Here is a 23,507-nt window from a genome sequence, read left to right as displayed (position 1 = left end):
TGCAGTGTGTTGCAGTCTGGTCACCAAGCAGGTCTTGGATGTCCTCCATCACTAGTGGCATATTCCTGAGCTGAAGTTAGCAGCTGACTGGTCTTCATTTACTGGTGACAAAGAAATCACTATCCTAAGTGGTAAATGTTTGAGACCTAACCCCCACAACAGAAGAATTTTAGTGTTGTGTCAAGCAGCCACTTAGTACACAAGTCTCTTTTGAACTCCTATATGTATCACACTTTGGCTGTATTTATCCCACTGATACTGTTCTCAGACAGTGTTGAGATGTGTGTGACCTGTCCCTCTGCTTGCCTGTGGTGCAGGCTTCCTATGCTGCTATAGAAATAGCTTTCTCTTTTCTTCAGGGCTTGGTGAAATTCTATAGGAATATAGGAAATGAGGTTTAAAGTTAATAAATGCAATAACCTGAAACAGAATAATAGAATTATAGAATGGTTTGGGTTGAAAGGGCCCTTAAAAATTATCTCGTTTCAACCTCCCTACCATGGACAGGGATGCCTTCCACTAGACCAGGTTACTCAAAGCCCCATCTAGCCTGGCCTTGAACACTTCCAGGGATGGGGCATCCACAGCTTCTTTGGGCAATCTGTGCCGGGGCCTCACCACCTTCAAAGGAAACAATTTTCTTCCTGCTATCTTATCTAAACCTACCATATTTCATTAAAAGCCAGTCCCCCTTGTTCTATCACTGACACATGGAATCGAGGGAAGGTCCTCATGGAAAAAAAAGTGATTAAGCTTGCCCAGACTGAGACCCATAATTATGTACCCCCCAATCTGTGTGTTGGATGACCAACCCAGAGGGGCTGCCTATGCAACAGAAAACTGAAGCTATGAGAGATCTACTTGGTGGTGTTCTTTCCCTAATAAACCATTAATGCTCCTGGTATTGTCTGGTATATCCTGTATAATTTGGCTTACAATGAAATAATTTGTTGGCTTCTTTGCTTTTCTACTTTAGATATTCCGGTTGAAGCAACTGAAATTTTAGATCCCTTGTATCATGCTGGTTTCTTAGCTGAATGATCAAATACACAGCTGAATGGAACAGAACAGCTCTCAGCAAGAGTGTAAGTAAGGCTCTGGTTTACCTCTGGCTCATTAGCAAGATTCCTTATTCACTCTACCATTGCCCTACTTCATTTCAACTACTTCATTTGTGAAGGTTGTTTTCACCAGACCTTATGAAATTATGGATTTGGTCTGACTGTTCAGTCCGGCAGCCAGTCTAGACAAGGGGTCTGTCTCAGTTAGACAGGACCAATTACCTTAGAAAGGAAATGGAAGAAGAATCCTGGCATCGTGTTTCCTAATCCCCTCACTGTCTCCCAGTCCTGCCTCTCCCACATTCCTCCTGCTTGCTCAGCTGCAGTGGTAGGTTGGGCAGTGTTCAGCACTGCTCCTGCCTCTTCTGACAGAGAAGCTCTTCTACAGCCTCCTACTGAGTTATCAGCCTTGAATGGCATCAGGCATATTTTCCCTTTCCTTCTTGGAGCCCCAAACACCCTTCAGCCACCATCCTTCCACCACCTCTCCATATAAATGTGACAAGGCTGGAGGGTGCTGAGGATAGGCCCAGTGATGTGAATTTGACAGGCAGTTGAAAATGTCTCCTTGTAGGAACTGAAGCCAGGAGTCCTACAGGATAAGTCAAAGCACTTTTAGTGCAGATCCATTCTCTTAGTATTTTTTCATTCTTCCGTCCCTCCCCTTTTTAATTTGGTTTTTTTTTTTCAATTTAAATCTCTGGGTTATAAGAACAGATAATGAATGTCTGGTAATTAGCAACCTCTCCAGGAAGCTGTGGGATGCTTGGGAGAGCCAGGCCCTGAGATAGCCTCACGGAGGCTGTGAAACCAGGCAGTGCTCTGCTGACCTTTGAAAGCTGCTCGTGGATCTGCACAGTGCTCTCCTGGCCAATGCCAGAGCTGTGAAAACAGAGAGGAAAACAGTGTGGATCAGGTGACTCAAAACCACAGCAGACACTGCTTTTGAAGCAGCACAAATCCCCAACAGAATCACACAATTAAAGGGGATTAAAGTCCTTGTCTTGTTATTGCTCGAGTCGCTGCCAAAACTTCTCTTGGCTGGTGAAGAAGAGGCTTGGCCCGGTTGGTGCTGTTAGCCACAGCTCTCCAAGGGATGCTCTTTTCTTTGAAAGCTTTGCCCGAAGTGAAAGCAGGAGGTTAATTCTGTGTGAATGCTTGGTAGTGTCCATTAGTTTGTCGGGGTGAAGCCTGAAATACTTGATGTTGATCTGTAACTCCCTTGGTCCCCTGAGTATTGCTGGGCTTGCAGACAGCCTCTTCGCATGTGATAAGGCAAGGGTTCCCTGAGCAGCTCAGGGTTGCACATCCTAGAACTAAGGACAATTGGACACCAGCGTAGCATTGTAAGAAAAAAAAAAAAAATCAGTTTAGTTCTGTCCTTGCTCTGCTCACTGTAGGAGCCTGAGAAATTGGTTTGCTGGATATTCCACAGGTTTGGGAAGGTAACGAGTTTTTTGCTGGTTGAATTCTGCTTTGTATGAGCTAGGACGGCTGGAGGAAATTGAATTTATGTTCACGGATTGGAATTGATTTTTCTTTTCTCTTAAGGAGCTTAATTATTCAATATCCTGGGCTTTTGTCTTCTGAGCCTAGAGAGTTTAGGAGGCACCTCAATAACATAGAAAGGTTTGGTCATTTATAATCTGATGTCCATTAAGGATGAATTGAATTAATGTGTTGTGAAGTCTAATCCTATGTGGCCATCTTTGGACATACTTGCTTGTCATTCGTACTCTCCAGGCCTCTTGCAAGTCAGAGGTATGGAAACAAATAATTAAAATCACTTCACCTATTTTTAATCGTTTAAACCATGGAGGTGTTTTGATTTTTTTTTTAAACTAGCTTCTAAAGTTTTTTCTCTACAATAGACATTAAATCCACATTGAATGGGTTTTTGAGTACTAGAGGGATTTTAAGTATCACAGTAGATAGGAAAGCATGGTGAATGAAAATATGTTAAAAGCCATTCTCTAGGCAATCTCCCTTCTCTTAATGGCAGGACAATTCTGAAGATCAAGTCTCTATACCTGCAGAGAGTTCACTTTACTCCTCTGAGCTATCAATTTGCCTTCAGCAGGACTCACAGTGGATTTCAGCTTAAGTGTGCTTTCAGGAAACCACTGAAAGGGGCAAGTAAAAGAGCCCTTGTTGGCAATTCTGAACTATAAGAAAGCTTCAAATGGATGCTTACAGGAATCGACTTGTTGATTACCCACTGAAAACATAGGGAATCATTTTTAAATAATTTATTTTCTTTATCTTCCTCTATGCCCTTGTTCTGTGGCCCAGGAATTAATCACACGGTATTTGGAAACGACAAGGAAAAATCTATTCTGATATCTCTTGTATCGTTAGCCTTGTTAAAAATAATAAGAGAGAGCATATGCTCTTTCATTTTAAAAGAGTCTGAACTGTGTCTGCTGTGAACATTATTCAGCAGTCCCTGGAGAAATTTCTGAGTCAGCCAGAATCCCTTCAGGGTCTCCTGTTGCAACACAGTCTATCAGCACTTTCCCAAATAGAAGCCAATGCCTTTTAAGTACAATCCAGCTTTTCACTGGAGTAGAAATGAACAATGCATCTCCTTTTTTTTGAAAATAATTGTATTTTTTTAAGATTTGTGTTTCCCTATAGAGTGACCAGGATACAGTAAAACACTGAATGAAAATATACAGATGTAAAACAGACACAGACTGTAAACATCAATGCTGCGATGACAGCTGCACGATCTAACACATCTTTACTTTGTACATTAGCAGAACAGGCTGTCTAAGTGAGTTTTTCTCTGTAGCCACACCAGGATAATGAATTTGTGTTTATTCTCAGGAAATGGTATTCCGTTTGGATACCCAGAACCTGGAGTCTGGCAGGTTGAAATGCCGTTCGATCCCCAGCAGCCGTTTGCTTCAGTGCTGGCAGGTAAGGAGCCACCAGAGCCGGGTGCTTCCCTCGGACCTGCGATGGCTCAGGATGCGAGCCCGGGGGCTCAGCAGATGTCACCGCTGGAGCTCCTCTGGCGCTGGTCGTGTTTCCAGTGCTGGTCTGTGCTCTCAGAGCTGGGGAAGCCTTCAGGCTGCAGACAGCACAGAGCTGGAAGGGCAGCCGTGCAAACAGAAGCATTAGAATGCCTGTAAAGCCTCTGTCAGCTGGGCAGGAAGGCAGTTTCATCCTCACCCAGTCATTGCTCCTTTAAGAGGACAACAAAAAAACCTGCAGGGACAGGGAGTGATTGAAGCCCTTTTGGGCCTCTTTCTGCAATTATCAATATGTTCTGCCCTTTGAAGTCTGCTGACATGCACTATTTCCATAACTACGTTTCTGAGGTTTCTATTTACTCGAGTAGCCACTTCTGAAGCTGGGAGCCGAGGAACAGGACAGTGCGCTCTGCCTGCTGCGTGCATCGCAGCACTGTGTGGTCTGACATTTGGGGCCGAGGAATGTCAGCTTGAGTGATTTAAAACCACTCTAAGAGCTACTTTTGTCATGGTTTGGTTCATAGCTTTGGACAATTCTCATTTAACTTGTCTGTCAAGCATATGAATACAAGATGAGAGTGAAGCACCATGACATTTTCATTTACAGCCAGAGAGCAGTGATGACAATGCTTTGAAGTATCGGTCACTCTGTGTTATAAAAAGAATATGACTAATGTTCAGTCTTTATTCTCAGATAATAAGATAGATGATTTGTGATTCTGACCCTACAGATGGGGCAGGACTTCCTTTATTAAAAACAATAGATTAAAGCCTGTGCTTATTCTTCTCAGAGACCCCTAGTACTCTTTAATGACTGTGAAGTCTATTTTTAAAATGGGAATCCAGAAACTTTAACTTTTTTTTTTTTTTAATGCAAGCAGTAGAACTCTGTGATTTATTGCAGCATTTCCTAATTTCAGTAGCATTCTAGTGCTTTGACTGTTCTATTAAATCTTGTGAAATGAAGAAGCTGCTGTCCTTTAGCTACCTAAGACATGAACTTTGCTACGTAACAATTTTTTGCTCTAGATAAAATTAAGGGTCAGGGTATTCTAGTATCCCTTTTTTGATTGTGCCTGGTGTCAAGTGCTTCACAATAATGTACAAGGAGCACTGTAAAGAGTTACAGGCCTGACCAGAGAATGTGTTTCTGCTCTATCTTTGGATGCTAACCTTATTCCCAAATGAACGAGGAGAGCAGTACAGTTCATGCATAAGATGCTGCCCTGGAGCTCAGGTGAGATCATTTCCCATCTCTGCCACTGATGAGCAGAGTAACCTTGGTGTGTCACTTCTCTCTGTCTACCGCCAAATGGCAGTAAAGATTACTTGTATCCTTCAGAGAACACTTTTTATTCAGTTATACATTTATGAGCTAAGTAATATCTAACTGTATTTTCACTCATATATGTAAGTTAATGCAGCTGAGTAATTTTCATTCTTTGTAGAAATAGGTCATCTGAGTACTACATGACATATCACTTCAAGTAAATCCCACAGATAAATTGGAAAAACTAGTCCTTTTGACTGAAGAATCACCTGCTGATCATCCATCCTCTATTACAAATTACCACTCACCAAAACTGTTCAGGACGTAGCAGGAACTTGGAATGAGAGATACCAAACACTGAGAGAAGTGCTGAAAGTGCCTTGTCAGCAGAGCCTAAGCAAGGATGGAGAATTTCTGTTGGCCCTTCAGATGCATCGATCACTGAGTGCCTGTCAGTTGGCAAACACCAATTACCCTGCCCATTCCTCATTATGACAAATACCTTTCAGAACGCACTATTGCCCAATAATCTGTCTTGTTGTACAGTGATAGTTTGTAATTAAACTTCTTGTTCCCTGGAGGGCCCTAGTTTTGGCTTCCTAAGAGAGAAAGTGCCATGTGATAGATGTATCGCTTTTTTTCACTTCAGACGAATGGAACAAATGTCCAGATTTGCCCGAATGACTGCCAAAATGCAATCTTTAAAAATTCAAAACAAAACAAAAAAACTAGCAGTTTGTTTATTTGAAGGAATTCTGCCAGTATTTGGAAGCAACATAGATGCAAGAACAAATGGTTATTTAATTATTTTAAAGCACTAGTATTGTATTTATTGGCCTATTGTTTGTCCTAAATTCAGCTGTTTCCATGATGTTTAGTCTTCTTAATACAAAACGTAAATTCACAGTTAATATCCTGAGGATTTTTAAAACCCTGGGCTAGGGACGGGCACAGGGACAACGTAAGGGGGGGCTGGGCTACCGCTGGGCCCGCAGGGGCTGGAGGGGGCGGCGGGAACACCGGGGCTACCGGCGGAGCCGCCCCGCTGGGACAAGCGGTGGAGCCGCGGGCGGTGCCTGAGGGCCGGGACAGGCGGGACCTCGGGCTCAGGAGCGGCGCTGCAGCTGCGAGCGGCGCCACAGGAGCCTGGGCTTGGGGGGGGCAGGCGGCAATGGAGGGGGCGATGCTTCCAGGGGTCCCAGCCCTTCTCTTTCTTGTTTCCCCTTTGCTCCTTTCCTTGGGTCTCTGACAGCTTTAAAATTCTTATCCCTTAGACCCTATGTTTCCCACCCAGCATGAAGCGTACTTGCTTTCTTCTGCGTTAACGAGTTCTTTTGAATTTATAAATACTCGTATTAGCGGTGATGGCGCCCGCCCGCGGAGTGATCCGCCAGGAGGGACTATTTGTGATGCGGTCCTGCCCGCGGAGGGATCACCGGTTATGCGGCCCCACGCGGAGTGATCCGCCAGGAGGGACTATTTGTGATGCGATCCTGCCCGCGGAGGGATCAGCGCTGGTGCCGCTCCAACCGCGCGGCCGTGAAAAACGAGCTTCACTCTTTGTAGAATTTGAAGGAAAGTTGAAGAAAAGGGACAGTTTAATGAAAGTTTAATAAAATCAGGAGACAGCAGCAAAAACGCCGCTACGGCCGGGTGCTTCGCAGAGAGACAAAGGCGCACCTTTACAGCCAAAAGAGCCTCTTTAACACCGAGCTCCCTCTGCCGGCTCCCAATCCCAGCCCGCGCTCCCGGGCAGGGTTTCTTTCGGACCAGGGCTGCGTTTCCATCCTCCGCTCTGGGAGTCACCAGGTGCGTTAGGAACGAGCCGATCCCGCTCTCTGAGACACAAGGGCTCGCTCCAGGAGACTGTTCCTGTTCCTCTGTTCCAGCCGCTCTGCTCTCCCCAAAGCACCATTTCCTCGGAGCTCCTCTGAAACTGCATTTCAATGGACCGAGGGCTCCAGAAGCTGCAGACTCGTGCAATGGGGGTTTTTTGGGAAGCGACCTTAAGCTCTTGCAGTTCCACCTCTGTCATGAGAATTTCAGGGCTCTAAGACTCACAGAACGATTTGGGCTTGGAAGGACCTTAAAGCTCATCCAGTGCCACCGCTGCCACGGGCAGGGACACTTCCCACTGTCCCAGGCTGCTCCAGCCCCAATGTCCAGCCTGGCCCTGAGCACTGCCAGGGATCCAGGGGCAGCCACAGCTGCTCTGGGCGAACTCTGCCGGGGTCTCCCCCACCTCCCAGCCAGGAATTCCCAATTCCCAATCTCCTATCCATCGCTGCCCTCTGGCACTGGGAAGCCATTCCCTGTGTCCTGTCCCTCCGTCCCTTGGAAATCCTTTCTCTATCTTTTCCTGCGGCCCCTTCAGGCACTGGGCGGCCCCCGCTGGGTCACCCCGAAGCTGCTCCTCTGCCGGCCTGTCCCGGGGTGTCCGGTGTGTCCCTGTGTGTCCCTGTGTGTCCCGGTGCATCCCGGTCTGTCCCGGGGTGTCCGGTGTGTCCCTGTGTGTCCCGGTGTGTCCCGGTGCATCCCGGTGTGTCCCGGGGTGTCCGGTGTGTCCCGGGGTGTCCCGGTGTTTCCCGGTCTGTCCCGCTGTTCCCCGTGTCGCTCCGCGCGCGCTGCGCCACGTGACTCTCCCACCGCCCCGCGGGGAGGGGGGGCCTGACCCGCGCCACGCCCCCTGCGCGCGCGCTCCGCCGGGGTCACGTGGTTCCCCGCGCGTCACGTGATCGGGGCGGCGGCGGCGGCGCGGGAGCCGCCGGGAAGCGCCAGGCGGGACCGGGCCGGGATCGGGCCCAGCGCAGCCGCGGCCCTGCCCGAGCCCTGCGAGCCGCCAGCCCGCCATGGACCGCCGGGACCTTTCCGGATCGGCCGCCCGCTTGGCAGCCGCCCCCCCCTCCCTCCGCCGGGCCCGCCCCGCGCCCCCCCCGGCGCTCCGTGACTCGCCGGCGGCTCCGCGGCTCCTCCGTCGTTCGCCGGTGGCGGCAGCCAAGAGATGGTGCGGGCCCAGCGGAGCGACCAGCGCAGGTGAGCGCGGCCGGGCCTGGCCTCCCGCCGGCACCGGGGCAGCGCCGGGGCCGCGCCGTCCCCGCCCCGGGCACTCCCGGCACATCCCGGCACCCCCTGGGCGGCACCGGCGGGCCCGAGGGCGGCATCGGCCGCTCCAGGCGCAGCTCCCGCCGGGACCCGCGGCTTTCCCCGCGCTCGCGCCCCGCTGTGGGGGACACCCCGGGAGGGCGGGGGTCCCTCCCCGGGCAGCGCAACCCGGGGCATTCCCTGGAACGGGGACTCGGGGCGGGCTCGGGGCCGGCGGGGCCGCTGCGCTGCCCTCCCCGCTGATGGGTTGAATGGTGTTCCGCTCATTGGCTTTGTCAGGGCTTTGTTCCTTCCCCTTTGCTCTCCCGGTTTGCGGCCGGAGCCGCTCCGGGATGGAGCGGGCCAGCACCGGCACGGGCTGCGGGGCTCTGGGGGCGGCCGGCGGCTCTGGGCGGCTCCGCGGGGCTGCCGTGCTCGGGGAATTGGCTTCCGCCGGCTGCTGCCGAAGGTCAGCGAGGGAAGAGTCGCGGGTCCGGACACAATCCCGTCCGGACGGAGTAGGTGGCTCTTACGTAAAGCCTCATCCTTGGGGGGGGTTGTGTTGGACTTTGTAAAAGAGCAGTCGCTTAACGTTCCTGGGCTCTGGGCTGACTTTTTTCCTTTTTTGCCATTTTTCAATGAACAAACCAAAGCGAGAAAGTGTTGAGAGGTGTAAGCCGGGTATCGGTGCATTCAGTGCTGTGCCTGTGATTCTCTTCTGGAGATGAGCAAGTGGTTCACTGGATTCTGGGGGAGAACTGAGTGCTTCTGCCCAAAGCTCGCTCACAGCCTGGGCAGATGCTGTACAGTGGAAAGGGAAAAGGGGCAGGTGTGGGACCCACTGTCCCCCCGGCTCATCTCTTGCCTTATGACGGCCTTGTTTGGTCATTTTCTCAGGAGTGCCGGTGCTTTGAAGCATTCCCACGTTCCCAGTGCTGGCAGCCAGGCACCCACCTGCCCCTGTGGGACTGCCCAGGCCCTTCCTCAGTGCCACTCTTTGGAATGAGCTGGTTCTGCTGGGGCCTGTGTGTTTATTTGTCACCTGGGCTCCCTCCCAGCTACTGAACTCCTCTCAGGTGTATTCCTAGTTGCTGACATTCCTTTAAAACTACCGAATTCTTCTCTCAGGTCCCTGGCAAACGGGGCTTTGCAGCCTGGGGGAGTTATTGCAAAACGGGGTCTAGTGAAGTGCTCTGCAGGAGTGGTTGTGCACCTGAGTGGTCATTTAATTGTCTCCTCTAATGAGGGAAACGTGATTAAATGATGCCTTTTCCTGGCCTTAAAATCAAGAGTCATACACGGTTCGAAGGGGAAAAGGGATTTTACCTTGGTATTTATTTTAAGGATCCTTAGGTGCACACGTCCAGGTCATATGCATCGAGATGCACCCCGCCGAGTCTCTGTGTCCCCCCCTCTCCCCCAACATTAGGTGTAACATTATAGGTGTTACTAATTAGCATATCTATCAAAGATTCCCCAATGAGAGGCTCAAGTGAGCCCCCCTCCCCAAGGAACCTTCCCCTGGATGGTTCTATCTTGGTTTACAGAATGTGTTCTGGAGAGGACCGTGGGGTCTGGGGCACACTGATCCCTAGCTACGAAGCTTCTAAAATGTTGAGTCTCTCAGCTTGACAAACAAGTCCAAGAATGTAGGCAAAAAGCACTAGGAATACAGAATTTGTAAAAAGGTACAACAGGGGTATAAAAGAAAAGGCAAAAATCCTCATGGCACCACTAGCAATCTTGTGCCCGTTGCTGGGCAGTTTCAGCTCGTGTCTGTGCTATGTCATGGGTGTCTGTGTTCTGTAGTTTGTGTCCATCCTCTCCTGTGTCACAGGTCTTTGTTACATCTCGGTGCTTTATGGGCCTCGCTCTGGGCCGTAGCGGCAGCGGGGGTCTCTGCTCGCGTGCTTTCCCAGATCGGGCTCATTCCGGCATCTTTACAGTTTTGCTTTTGGAGACCAGGAGAAGTACACAAGATGTTCTCCTCCATCTTCCTTCTCACTTTTGGTAGTATCTTTTCTTTCATGGGCCATGGACTTCTCTATGAAGTGTATTAGACCCTCCTCACTGTGGTAGTTCCATAGGTTCCATTGCCTCAAAGCATATCGGGTCTAGAATTTATCTTCTGGAGAGTTATCTCAAGTCCTCGTGTCATCTTTGCTTCTATTTGGTGTGCTTACACTTGGAGCTGCCCTGCCCTGGCACTTAGAGTCGTGGCTGGGTCGAACAGTTGTAAAACTTTGTGGTTCATCTCTTGGCTGTGGGGTTTTGTGTAGAAAACTTATGGGCCTGGTGTATGGGGATAACTCCGAGCTGTCAGCTACTTGTAGACTGTCTCATGTTGTCTTGCAGGTCCCCGAGGCCGATTCTGATCCCTGCAGTCACCGATGCTACCGCTTTTCCCAGAATCTACCCTTCCACGTCAGGGAGCAGCAGTTGGAAGATGTGTTGAAGCGTCTTCATCGGTGGAGTGTTGTGAGTAAGGGCTGCAAGTCAGTGTGTAAGCTGAAGAAGGGTGTCTGTCTGTGAGAGTGTGTGTCTGTCTGTGTCTGCGTGTGTCAGTCTGTGAGAGCGTGTGTGACTGGTTCTAACCTTGTGTGTGGGATTTTTGCCTTCCAGTTTTTTCAACTGATTTTTAACTTTATAATAAGAAAACAGCCAGCTGTGAGGTTTTTTTTCCCCCATCTGGGTTTTGTTTTTCCTTGGTCCCGTCCTGTCTGCGAGGTGATGTTCATCGCCAAGGTTTGGGTGCAGCCAAACAAACAGCCTCCCTAACAGGGTGGAGAGTACCCAGTGGAGGTTAGGAATACAGGGAAAAGGTGCACCAGCCCTCATACCACCCCTGACAGCACCATTTTCCCCCCACCAGCAGCACAGTGCAGCAACCCTGGAACCCTCACTGCAGCAGAGCTCAGTAACCCTGGTGCTGGGATAACCCTGGAACCCTCAGAGGAGGACAAGCCCCACACCAAAAAGTTAGGGATGACAGCTGCAGGCTGGAGAGTGACAGGTACGGGTTGAGGGCTGGGGCGTGTAGAGCAGGAGTGAGGGGTTCCAGGCAGCAATAGCAGTGAGGGGTATAAAGTAGAGGGGGTTAAAGGTTAGGGGATAAAGGGACAAAAGTCAGGGCATAGGTTGGGGGGTCAGGGAATCAAAGGTGAAAGTCCAGGGGTCGAAGGTCAAGGTGGTCAATGTCAAAGCACAGAGGTCACATGTAGAAGGTTGGGGCAAAGGTCACAGGGCTCAGGGGGGTCAAAGGTCCTGGGGTCAGGTGTCATGGGTCAAAAGGCAAGGGTCAAAGGGCTCAGGTTGGGGGGGGTCAAAGGGCAGGGCTCAAGGTGTAAAGGTGGATGGTCAGGGGTCAGGGATCAAAGGTCAGGTTGTCAAGGAATGGGTCGAGGGGTCAAAGGTCAGGGGGGGTAAAAGGTCAAGGCTCAGGCTCAGGATTAGAGGTTTCAGCATGATTTTCCATGGTGGTTCCCAGTGTGGGGACACGGGGTGTGGGGTCAGTGGCGCCGGGGGCGGGCAGGAGCCCCATGGGCAGTGGCCGGCAGCGGCGGGGACGTCTCCGTCCGGGTCGCGCCCCTCCACTCCCAGCAGAAGCCCCCCTGCGCTGTGCGGTGCCCGGCCGCACTCCTTGCCCTCCCTGCCGCTGCCTTCCCGCACTCCCACCGCACCCCCTGCTCCCCTCCAGCCCAGGGAAATGCAGGAAAACACAAAATCATCGAGGTGGAACAGTCACCGGAGCTGCCCGAGCCATCCCCCCGCCTGAAGGCGGCAGCTGCCCAGAGCCGGGAGCACCCAGCAGGATGCAGCTCCTCTTTCCCAGGAGCTGGAGGCAGGGTTTCCCAGGCAGGGGGAGCAGGGAGAATTTCAGCTCCCAGCAGCTCTCTGTGAGTGCTGGATGGACTCTGGGCTGAGCCAGGTGGGAGGTGTGGGTGGTGTTCATGTCCTCAGGAGCTGCTCGAATCCACCTTAAACTCCTGGAGTGGTCTGTGCTGGGAAGAACCTTACAGACCATCCTGTTCAGCCCCTTGCCATGGTCAGGGACACCTTCCTGGGGTGTCTGTGCCAGAGTGGTGGAATGGGCAGGACTTTTTCCCTGAGCCCAATCCCGGGCAATACTGGGGTTCCCATGGGAAGAAGCCTGTGAGCTGCATTTCTGGAGCTGGGAGCCTCCATGCCTGGGAGTGTTCCCAGTACCGCTCTTTGGTTTTTTCCATAACTGGGCATGATGTTTCTCCCCAGAGCAAGGTGGTTTTCCCTGGATTGTTGGGGTTACACACTGGCTGTTTGACAGCTCTGTTGTCTCTTTGTCCTGAATGGAAGAGCGAGGAACGGGAGATGCTCCCAACTGTCACAGGGATGTGGGAACAGCCCAGTTCCAGTGAGGAATGTGATGCCCAGCTTGTGGCGTGTGCCCTGAGATGGTCTTTCCTGTTGTTTTGTCCTTAGAGCCTGTTGGAGTGCTGGCCTGGATTTGGGAGGAGCCAAGTAGCCTGGAGCAGTGAGGTTTTTCCTGTCAGAAATCCATGCTGGGGATGTTTTCCCTGGCTGTCCCAAGGGGAAGGAACAGCTCTGGAGTTTTTGCAGCCACAGGCTGGGGATGCATCCCCTGAAAACCAGTTCAGGATCGTTCATCTGACTCTGTCCTTGACCTGTGGCTTCCAGGGAGCCTTCTGGTCTTCTGGATATTCCCAGGAGAGGATATTCCACCACCTGACTTTTAAGCCAGGAATTGCAAACCCAGTAAGTCAGTCACATTCTATGGGAGCTGCCCCAATGGTGGGATGGCAGAGGGCACAGCCCACGCTGCTGTTTGGGACATTCCCAGCTGGAACGGGAGCCAGCTGGGCATTTTGGAGCGCTGAGGCCACAAGGGCAGCCTTGAGTGGCATTCCCAGGCAATGCTGAGGCATCCCATGCCTGTGGCACGTGGCAACACATGCCTGATGTGGAGCAGAGAGAGGAAGGGAGAAATTCTGAGTTGATGGGAGGAATGGAATTGGGCTTTCCAGAATGGAATTGGTATAGGTGCTGATGGTATCATGGAATCATGGGGTGGCTTGGAAGGGACACAAAGACCCTCTGGGCTCTGTTTTCCCATCCCATGGCAAAGAACACGTCCAAAACTGCCTCCTCACCCTCATGGAATGGCAATGGGTGTTGGGAGCTCTGGCAGGAGCACCTGGAGACCAGGTAAGAATAGCAATGGGATTGTTTTGGCTGCTGCTGGATGTGGTTTTCTCTTTTCAGGATGTTCCTCTGATCGATGTTTTCACAGTAGCTTGCTAGGCCTCATTTGAGGATAATTCCAAGAATTTGGAAGTAGTTGGAAAAGAGTGAGGACAAAAGGTGAACCTGATCCATTTCTAGTAATTCTGAACTTCTCTTGCAGCACCATTCTGGGGGAAAGCTGGTTAAAGGATAAAGATGCAGAGGAACAAGTGTTGTCAACCCCCCTGCCTCCCTGACAGAGCAAAGCTTTCTGCAATCCCAGTAAATCTCTTGGAGAAACTGTGGGATCACAAGGTTTCCTAGGAAAGGAAAACTAAGGACAGAGATGAGGAAAGAGGCTTCCAATTAATAATGATTTGATGGAGGTAGGAATGATTCTTGTATGTTTGATGCACCCCTTTTTATTCCTGGGATAATTTTAAATGATTTCTTTAAAAACTCATTTTGATTTGGGAATTCAAATTAGAGAGGAAGCGATGCAAAATAAATGCAGGGAGAGATCACAGAATCATCCTGGAATGGCAGAATAGTTTGGGTGGGAAGGGACCTTAAGGATCACCTCATTCCATCCACAGGGTGCTCCAAGCCCCGGCCAGCCTGGCCTCAAACACTTCCAGGGATGGGGCAGCCACGATTTCCCTGGGTTTCCGAGCACAAGAGGAAATTTCCAGCAGGAAGTGAGGGGTTTCCTTTGCTCTGCCTGGCCCTAGCAGGGCTTTGGGAGGCAGAGGGTGTGGGAACAGGAGCTTTGTCCACTGCCTTGGGGGAGTCTCTGATGTCCCAAAACCCAGCCGAGCAAGTGGTTGTGGTTTAACATCCCGTTCAAAGGAGATGCTAGGCCAGGAACGGGAATGGACTGCAGAGCAGGGATGGTGCCCAGCAGAGGGGTGACCGTCCAGGGGGTCCCAGCAGTCCATCCCTGCTGGCCAGGTTTGGGATGAGCAGGTTGGTGACTGTCCCTGTGCTTGCTCTGCAGGATGAGGAAGCCAGGCCTGCTGAGGAGGAAGATGAGGAGGTGTGGGAGGATGGAGACAGCGGCCACCAAAGGCTGCGGAAGGCACAGATCCAGGTAGGAGACGTTGCCTTCCGAGGAGAGGGACTTGTCTGTCCCGTTGGAATTTGGGGCGTGAGGCCAGTGGAACAAAGGGTTTGATTCCATTTTCTTACTCGGGTTTTCACGTGCCTTAAGAGAGCTTTGTGAAAATGTCATTATCCCTGATTGAATCTCTGGAAAACAGGGATTGAAGCTTTCAGAAGGGGCCCAACCCTGCCTGCACGTATCCAAGTGCAGCCCCCACTCCCTGTTTTTGTGTACAGCTGGGATGAGACCTCAGCTGCTGCTACTTGCCCACTCACAAGTTGTGTAGCTCAGAGCCTCAGCCATGAAGGGCCAGGCTGTGTTTAAAACAGCCCAAGGTACCAGAGAGCTGAAGTAATTTCCTAGCAGGTAACTTGACTTGGAAGCTGCATTCTAAAATTTGTCCACATTTAATTTATGTCCCACGTGGAGACACCTAAAGAAGCAGAGGTGGGGTGTTCCTAAGAAAAGAACATCTAAATTCTTTGGTGGTAGAGGGCTTAAAATTAAAGTCTGAGTGGAGGTGCCTTTAGGACACTTCCATTCCAGTATCTGAATGGAATTTACATGAAGCATCCAAATCCTGACAAGCTTGTATGAACTCCAAAGCCTCTGCAAGTGTTTTACAGCCAGGGAAGGAGATAAGAGTCTGGAGTCTCTTCCCAAAACCTGGCTGCTGGTTTGTTTGGCCAGGCATAGGAATAATTGTATATTCCCTGGGGCTGTCCTTATGGGGAGAGGTTTACTTATGTGCCCTGGGTTTATTCAGTGCCTCTTCAAAGTGATGGAAACTGATTTCATTGAAATGCCAGGGGTGCCAAATGTTTTCCCCAGCCCGAGCTCGGAGCCAGCCCAGTGGGAAGTGGTTTAATGGCCATTTTCCCACTCCCTCGGGGCAGCAGCACTGGAGCACTCGCACCCAACCGTGCCCGAGGTGCCGAGTACTGGCAGGAGGCAAAGCCGGGGACGGGGCAGTAGGAGCTTGCAGTGCTCCTGGAATCGCAGAGCTGGAGCTGTGGGTTAGAACTCCCAGGAGCTGCTGCCTCACTCAAACCTCGTTTCAAGCTCAGCATCCCTCCTGCTCCCTTGGAATGATTGTTGCTTCTGTTGTTGCTCTTTCCCGATACATGATGATTATTATTGTAAATTCCCACTCCATTTCTTCCATAGCCCTTTGCTTCCCAGAGGTGGTGCTTTAGGCAAGCCCCTCCAGCCTGGGAAGGTGCTTTTGGCTCCGCACTCATTCCCAGTCCCCATGAGCAGCTGGACCTGTGCTGCCCCAGCAGATGCCCTTCCTTCCTTCCTTCCCTGCTGCACTTTGGCTTTTCGAGGGCTCTCTGGGGGGCTGAGGGAGAAGTTCTTTGTCATTCCAGGGCAGCATAAGCCCTGATCCCACTAAAAGCAGGAGGAATCATTTCATCCTTGTTTTTGGATACACCTTTAGTGTTTTCTCTCTTTTGCTGACACTGTGTGGTGAAGCAGCAGCTCCCTGGAATAATTTTTATTTGTAAAACAGTGAATTCCCTGCTGGAATCCCAGTCACAGCCCCCCAGATCAATGTGCAGTTTAAGGCCTTACACCCTGACCAGGACAAGTTCCTGTCCTTAGACATGGAAAACAGGGGAGAACTCAGACTGGATTGGAGCCAGCATCCAGAACGGGGAAAGTGAGGCAGCGTGCTTGGAGAAGGCTGGGGCTGGTACAGGGGGTGTTCCCCGTTGGATGACACCCATGTGGAGCCGATCCTTCTCTTCCTTTGTCCAAAGTCCGATGGCAAAGGAGTGAAGAACCCACAAGTGGGGCCTGGAAGGAAAACAGTTCTGTTAAAATTAGGCAAAGAATGCACTAAGTAAAAATGGACATCCTTTTTATGTGTGAAAGAAAGTAGGGGAAAAATGTTGAAAAAGAGTTCTTTTATTTGGTGCCACCTCTCATTTTTTTATGGATAAAACCCTCTAGTGAGCAATCAGAACAGGAGTGGGAAAGCCAGGAGCCTTTGACTTCCACAGTGAACTTAATTTCCATGCTTAATTTTAACAATTTCCTCTCTCTCTCAGGGCAGGAAAACCCACTTAACTTGTCCCATCTTTGCCAAAAGCTTTGGTGTTTGAGCAGCCAAACCCAAGGAGCTCTGGCCCCACCAGCCTGTACTGGAGGGCCCCTGGTCCTGCCCGTGGTGTGGGATGAATCCCCAGTTGTCCCCAGAGGGGGCTGCCCTGGTCCCTGCAGTGCCCAGCACCTGAGACAGAGAGAGCCCTGTCCAAAGGGGCCTTTGGCACCTTGTCAGGAATGTGGCAGCAGCCCCAGGAGCAGGCTGGAGGTGAGAACTGGGGCTGTGTTTGAGCCTGACCAGGTCAGCTCAGTGTTTACCTGTGGGGGGAGCTTGGCCCCACACTCTGAGTTGAAGCGGGATCAGGGTGACAGATGCTGCATTTTGGGCACCCTGAGAGTTTCTCTCCCCCCTGGAGCTTTCCTGCAGGGATGGGGCAGGGCAGGGAGCAGAATTAACCCTGCACCTCCCGTGGCCACTGCTGGCCTTTGTCTCTCTGTTGTGCCATCAGCCTGTGGGAATTTGCTGCTGCCGCTGCCACCCCACCTGGGGGCTGCGTGCTCCTGGCAGCCCTTCCCAGCCCCACACCCGAGCTCCAGCGGTGCCTCCGGGCTGTGTTGGGAGCGTTTGCTGGGAATGGGCCTCATCCCTGGAGTATCCTTTCCTTCCAGAGTGGATGGACAGAGCTGCTGGGCTTGTCAGCTTCAGAGTTTGATTGCAAAAGTCACTGCAGGGAAGAATGACAAGGAGGTTTGTCAGAGTGGTGCTGTCAGACCCCACCTGCCAGTCTGTGCTTTGGGTTGGAGGTTGTTGTGTATTGGCCCTGCAGGCAAGGAATGTCCCCTTCCCACCTCAGCCCAGCAGCTCCCAAGGGCTCTTCCTGGAGTACTTATTCTTTGCTTCCCTTTGGGCTAACTTAATCTCCACCCTTCCATGAGCAATTCCTTGGCTTCTCCTGGAGAAAACCCCACGGCAGAGGCAGTCTGCAAAGGAGCCCAGAGCTGTGCTTGGAGCAGAGAGTGCTGAGAGCTGCGGGTGCCTCTGCTGCCCCAGGCTGGCAATATCCCCATGGAACAGACTGGGCAAATGGGATTAGAGGGAGCACAAGTCCCTTCAGGGAAGGGGTTTTCTCCTGTGCAGATCAGGCACAGGGCAGGAAGGGAACTTTGGAAATCAGCTGATTTCCCCCAGAAAGCATCACTCACATCAGCATGGATGACATGACCTGTGCCCACCGCTCACCATGCACCCGGCCAGAATCAAGAGCAAAGGTTGGTTTGGGTGTGAGCACTTGAAATAACTTGGAAAGAGAAGCAATCACCTTTTGCTGCTTCTTTCTTTCTTTCAGATGCTGGGATTGCCTCTGGGCACGTGTGCTGAGCTCTCCCTGCAGGGAACCGTCAGGCCTTAACAGCTGTGAGGTTGTGTTCTTCTCAGTGGGGAACTGGAAATAATTATTAATTAATTAATTGCAGAAATGTCTTCTGAACCTTTCCCCTTTCCTGGTAGATCTTCTCTCTCTGCCTCTGAATTTACAGCTGTTCCCTGGTGTCATTGGCCCTGCCTGAATTCCTTGCAGCTCCTCACTGGGAAAACCTGGGGTGACTGAGAGGGGACACAAGAATTGTTTGTGTAGGAAAATGGGAGGGGATGTCGAGGGGAGCGAGGTGGCATTTTTGAGGGAAAAGCTGAGGTGATGTTTAGGAGAGAGAATGCACATTTTTGGGGCAGAAAAGAGTTAATATTGTAGAGGAAGGAAAATTTGGGGGGTAAAACTTGATGTAACCTGTAGGGGACAGAATGAATATTTTGGCATAGGCATAGAGGAGTAGACAAATAAAGAAAATTTTGGAGGCAAAGCGTGACAAAATCTCAAGAGCAGAGAATGATCACTTGGAGGGAAAAATGAGGTGATGAGTACTGAGCATGTGGGGAAAATCTGAGCTAATCTCTAGGGGAGAGCATGAACACACTGAGGTAACATGAGGGAATCAGTTGTGGGCAGGTAGGGAAACTTGTGTAAAAAGAACATTAAATAAGCTGTAGAAAGAACATGTTGAGGTAAAAATGAGGTCATCAGTAGTAGACAGATGGAAAACTTTGGTGGTAAATCTTGATAGAAGCTATGTGGTAGAAAGTAAATAAATATTGAAGGAAGAAGAGGGAATCAGTAGTGGACAGGTAGGGGAATTTTGGAGGGGTAAAACTTGAAATAATCTAGAGGTTGAGAATGAATATTTTGAGGTAAAAATGAGGTAATAAGTTGTGGACAGTTAAGGAAAATTTTGGGGGTCAAACTTGAGGTAATCTCTAGGGAGAGTATGACACACTGACATAAACTGAGGCAGTCACTGGGGCTAGGCAAGGAAATTTGGGGTGTAAAACGTGGGAAGATCTGTAGGGCAGAGAATGAACATATTGAGGAAGCAATGAGGTGACCAGTAGTCAAGAGGAGGTAGAATTTGGGGGGCAAACCCTGAGGTAATTATGGAGGAACAGTAAGTGTTTTTGAGAAAAAATCGGACCTAATTTGTAGGGGACAGAATGAACATTTTGGGGATAAGACAGACAGAACTTGCGTGGTTTTGGTTTTACAATCTGGTCAGTATACAGGGGACAAAATAGACATTTTGGTCATAAAATCCTAGTTAATCTGTAGAAGAAAGAACTCCTATTTTGAGGTAAAAAGGAGGTGATCAGAATTGGGCAGGTAGGGAAAATTGAGGGGGTAAAATGTGAGGTCATCTCTAGGAGAGAGCAGGAGCATCCTGAGGTAAACTGAGGGAATTGCTGTGGACAGGTGAGTAAATCTGGGGGGTAAAACTTGAGGGAATCTCCATGGTAGAAAAGGAGTATTTTGAAGTAAAAATGAAGTACTCCGTGGTGGAGAGGTACAGAAAATGTCGGGGGTAGAATCTGAGGTGATCTGTAGCAGAGAGAATGCACTTGATGGGGTAAACTGAGGTTTTATGGCCAGGTAGGGAAGTTCTGAGGGGTAAAAATTGAAAGTGTCTGTAGGGTAAAGAATGAGAATATTGAGGTGGAAATGAGGAAAGAGGTAGTGGACAGGTGGGGAAAGTTTTGGGGGCAAATCTTGTGGTAATCTCCAGAGCAGAGAAAGAATGCTTCCTTGTAAAAAATGAGGAACTCAGAAGGAGACAGATGGGGACATTTTGGGGGTAAAGTCTCAGATCATCTCAAGGTGAGGGAAGGACTATTTGGAGGTGAACTCAGGACTCACTGTGTCCTCCTTCCTTGGCAGCAGCTGGCAGGGAAGGGAGAAGAGGCCTCGGGCTGGAGAGGGGCAGGAGAAAGGCACTGTGGGCAAAGGGACCTCCCTGGCATCCCCAGGGCACCTGTGGGGAACAGAGTGGACACTTTGGGAGCAAAGGGAGGTGAGTGGATTGTCCCTTTGGGGGATGCTGGGATTTAAATCATTCTATCCATTTGCCTGCTGACATTTCCCAGCCCAGGGGCTTTGGCTGCCAGGGCAGCACAAAGGTTGTTCCCTGTGTGGTGCCCAGATTTGGGGTTAGGCTTTGCTAGTTCACATGAATTCTACCCAAAGCCCTGAATTGCCACTGGAATAGCCTCCTAGTGCCTCCTGGAGCATGGATATTCCCATGCAGAGCTGCCTATTTAACAGCAGGTGTCAGGAAGTAGCAGAGCTTCCAGGGAAGCTCAGCAGGGTCAGGGCAAGGACAGCTTCATGTTCCATAGAATTTGCTGTTTGTAACCCTCATCCCCCAGCCCCCCCCCACCATGTCCCTGGGGCACCTGACAGAGTTCCCTGGAATTCAGCTGCCTGCACCCCCCGAGCTCGGGCTCCAGGTGATATTTGGAAGCAGGAGAAGGCGCTGGCCGGACGCGCTCCCAGCCCGTGCTGAGGCAGCCCCTGTGCCCATGGGAGGAGTTCTCTCCCTGCAGGAGCTATTTCATTGCAGAGCCTCTGGAAGTTCTTTTCCCTCAGGAAAGGGATGCACATCCCTGCCTTCAGGGCACCTGCAGTGTGAGCCACCTGTGAAAGCTTTCCATCAGTTGTGCAGTTCCAGCTGGTTCCCCAAAACCTGCCAACTCAATCCAAAGAGATTTCTCTGCCTCTGACCTTTCATTTGAAGGCATCTCTGAGGGCATTGCTTGGCATTTCATTGCTGTGGGGGAAGCTTGCCTTGGCTTTAACGCTGCTGAGGGATGATGTCCTCAGGCTGGAAGGGAAGGCATTTTGGGTGGCTGGGACATAGCTGGCAGGTGTGTGGGAGGTCGGCAGCGGGAATTGCTGTCTGAGCCCCTCTGCAAACAGCCCGTGCCGACATTCCCCGGTGCCAGCTGTTCCTTGGGGTATTTTTGGGGCGTCAGTGGGGTCTGTCGGGGCCGAAGCATCTCCGGGTGCCTGTTCAGAGCAGCCCCTGGCCGAGGGGCCGCCCTTTATCCATGTCCATCCCAGCGCTGCCCAGGCAGCCCAGTGCCCGTTCCCGGGATGTGTGTTTGGCATGCTGTGTGCCACAGGCAGGACACTGCAGGCACAGCTCCTCTCTGCAAATCCAAAGCACAAGAGCTGCTGGTTCCCTTCCTGGGGCTGCTGGCCTTCTCCCTCCCCCCGTTCCCTGCCAGCTGGGACACACAGAAGGAGCACCAAGGAACACTCCTGGCAACGAGCAGGAGTCACTGAGAGCTCTGTGCAGCTCTGGGCCACAAAAGCTGCCTCAGCCGCCACTGTGATTTTGGCCTGTGAACACTCACCTGCGGGAAATGCCCCTCTGCAGGCAGGAGCAGCTCTGACACTCTCCAGAACTTTGGCCATGGAGCAAGTGAACCCTCAGGACTTGCCTTGCTTCTTTCTCCCTGGAAAGGGACATGGAATGAGCACCTTGACAGCTGTTGGGGAAATCCTGGAAAGGGCAGGAAATCAGGGCTATGGGAAGAGTTTTGTACTGTCCCCCAAGCGATCACCTGTGGTGTTCCATGATCAGGTGCTGGCCATGGAGCTCTGCCCTGTGGCCATGGCAGGGGCTGGGGTGTAAAGCAGCATTAGCATAAAAGAAGGAGCTGTATTTGCAAAGGAATTACCTTGCTGGCACTTGGCATTGCCATGCCAGGCAGGACATTGGCAGGAGCTGAGATTGGCTTGGTTGGAGCAGGGTGCTAAGAATGGCCAGGTGTGGGTTCAAGGCCCAGATGAGGCATTCACATAAGGGTTCGACTTGGTGCTCCTTGTGTATCCATTCCCACTCAGGAGATGCTGTGCTCTGGAAATAAAGGAGAAACAGTTTCCACTGGACTTTCAAAGCCAGAGGTTTTTGCACTAGAGAGTGCAAGGCGCAGAGAAAGTGGGGGGGGGGGGGGGGGGAAGGAGAGCATCAGGTACCGGCTGAGCGGCCCGAGCCCCGGCCCCAGAGCGGGCGCAGTCAGAGCAGGAGCGGCAGCAGCGGACTCGGCGCCAGCGCCCGGCCCGGGGGAGCGGCTCCTCCCGGCCGCGGCGCTGCAGCCGCGCTCGCTGGGCGGGGGCGCGGCGGGCGGGAGGCCCCCGGGGGAGCGGCCCCGGGGCGGGGGGAGGCGGGCGCTGCTCTGCGCAGGGGGTGCGGCGGCCTCGGCAGCGCCGGGGCTGGGGGAGCTGCGCGTCCCCGCGGGGGCTGCGGGCGGGCCCGGGCCGGGAGCGCCGCCGCTCCGGTTCCGCCCCACGGGGCGGGCGGCGCTGCGGGAGCGGCGGCCTCTGGGGGTGCCGGGGCCAGCACGGGCGGTCCCCGTGCCCCGCCCGCTTCCAGGCGCGATCCAGCGCCTGCTCCGGGGAAGCGCCGCCCGCCCGGCACGGCCCCGGCTCCCCGCGGCCGCGGCGGGACCGTAGCCGGAGCTCCGGCGGGACCGCAGCCCCGCGCTGGCCGCAGCCGGAGCGGCAGCGCCGGGCTCGGCCCCAGCGCCAATCCCGGAGCGGCTTTTAACCAGCCGCGGCGATCCCGATCCCTAATGCCATCCCCAATCCCACCTCAGTTCTCCGAGCCCGGGAGCCACACCCCGCCCGCCGAGGGACAAGCGGCTCGGCCCGGGACCCCCAGCAGACACCGACAGGACTCGGACCCGAATCCCCGGACCCCGTTCCCGGTCCCACCTCAGCGCCTCGGGCTCGGCGCAGCGCCGGGAGCAGCCCCCGGGGCCGGGCTCCGCACAGCGCTCCGAACGACGGTCCCGCCGCAGCCCGGGACGAGCAGAATGAGCATCCAGCGCACAAAGCGGAGCGGGCGCGGATCCGCCGGCATTTACAGGCGCGGGCGGGGCGGGGCGGGGCCGGCACAGGTGTGAAGGGCGGGGTCCGCACAGGTGCGCGGGGCCCCAGAGCGGCTGCGCGGGGCGGGGCCGAGGGGATTTAAGCCTCGGGAATCGGCCCCGCCGCCATTTGCGCGCTCGGTGCTCGGTGGGAGAGGTTGCGGCCGGACCGGGTTCTATATCTCTATATTTCTATATCTCTGTGTCTCTGTATTTCTTTTTCTTTATATTTGTGTTTGCTTCTCTTCTTCTAACCCTCTCTGTTCTTCCCCCTCTGCCTCCCCTCCCCCACCCCCTACACCCCCCCCCCCCCCAACCCCCCCCCCCCCTCTCCCCCCTAGCCCTCCCCTCCCTCCCCCCCGGCCCGGTCCCCCCCATCCCCCCTCCCTTTCCCCCTACACGCCTCAACCCTGCCCTACCCCTCCATCCCCCCCCCCCCCCTCCACCGTTCCTCCCCCCCCCCATCCCGCGTCCCCCCTGCCCCCTCACC

The 23,507-nt window shown here is 52.6% G+C and overlaps 2 protein-coding genes and 2 long non-coding RNA genes across 11 annotated transcripts in view; 3 read left to right on the top strand and 1 right to left on the bottom strand.

Moving 5' to 3' along the window:
* Positions 1 to 6,220, top strand: part of LOC138101031 (semaphorin-3D-like) — a 38,033-nt gene extending 31,813 nt beyond the window's left edge. For 4 of the 8 annotated variants that reach the window (XR_011146997.1, XR_011146998.1, XR_011147000.1 and 1 more), the window contains 3 exons: positions 977 to 1,085; positions 3,891 to 3,983; positions 5,488 to 6,220. Coding sequence is in view for 4 of the 8 variants with exons in the window: in XM_068998869.1 (XP_068854970.1) it covers positions 3,891 to 4,187 (297 nt within the window). In the remaining 4 variants the exon portion in view is untranslated. Of the gene's footprint in view, positions 1 to 976; positions 1,086 to 3,890; positions 4,623 to 5,487 lie in introns of those variants that run through there. The other 4 variants (XM_068998869.1, XM_068998868.1, XM_068998870.1 and 1 more) reach the window with 2 other exon arrangements.
* Positions 6,221 to 6,673: 453 nt separating this feature from the next.
* LOC138101038 (uncharacterized) lies at positions 6,674 to 13,785 on the top strand. Its single transcript, XM_068998875.1, has 4 exons — positions 6,674 to 6,747; positions 7,970 to 8,342; positions 10,746 to 10,868; positions 12,849 to 13,785. Exons 1-4 carry the CDS (start codon positions 6,674 to 6,676, stop codon positions 13,305 to 13,307), a joined length of 1,029 nt encoding a protein of 342 aa, XP_068854976.1. The 3' UTR covers positions 13,308 to 13,785.
* Positions 13,786 to 14,483: 698 nt separating this feature from the next.
* Positions 14,484 to 18,253, top strand: LOC138101034 (uncharacterized). The gene is made up of 2 exons (XR_011147003.1): positions 14,484 to 14,700; positions 18,108 to 18,253. It is a non-coding gene; the product is annotated as an uncharacterized lncRNA (long non-coding RNA).
* Positions 16,606 to 23,295, bottom strand: LOC138101033 (uncharacterized). Its single transcript, XR_011147002.1, has 2 exons — positions 22,863 to 23,295; positions 16,606 to 22,005 (listed from the first exon to the last, which is right to left on the bottom strand). It is a non-coding gene; the product is annotated as an uncharacterized lncRNA (long non-coding RNA).
* Between the last annotated feature and the right edge of the window lie 212 nt (positions 23,296 to 23,507).

Source organism: Aphelocoma coerulescens, unplaced genomic scaffold (assembly GCF_041296385.1).
Source record: "Aphelocoma coerulescens isolate FSJ_1873_10779 unplaced genomic scaffold, UR_Acoe_1.0 HiC_scaffold_184, whole genome shotgun sequence".
Lineage (NCBI taxonomy): Eukaryota > Metazoa > Chordata > Aves > Passeriformes > Corvidae > Aphelocoma > Aphelocoma coerulescens.
The sequence above is the reverse complement of the archived record's forward strand: the minus strand, read 5'-3'. Positions and strand labels throughout refer to the sequence as shown.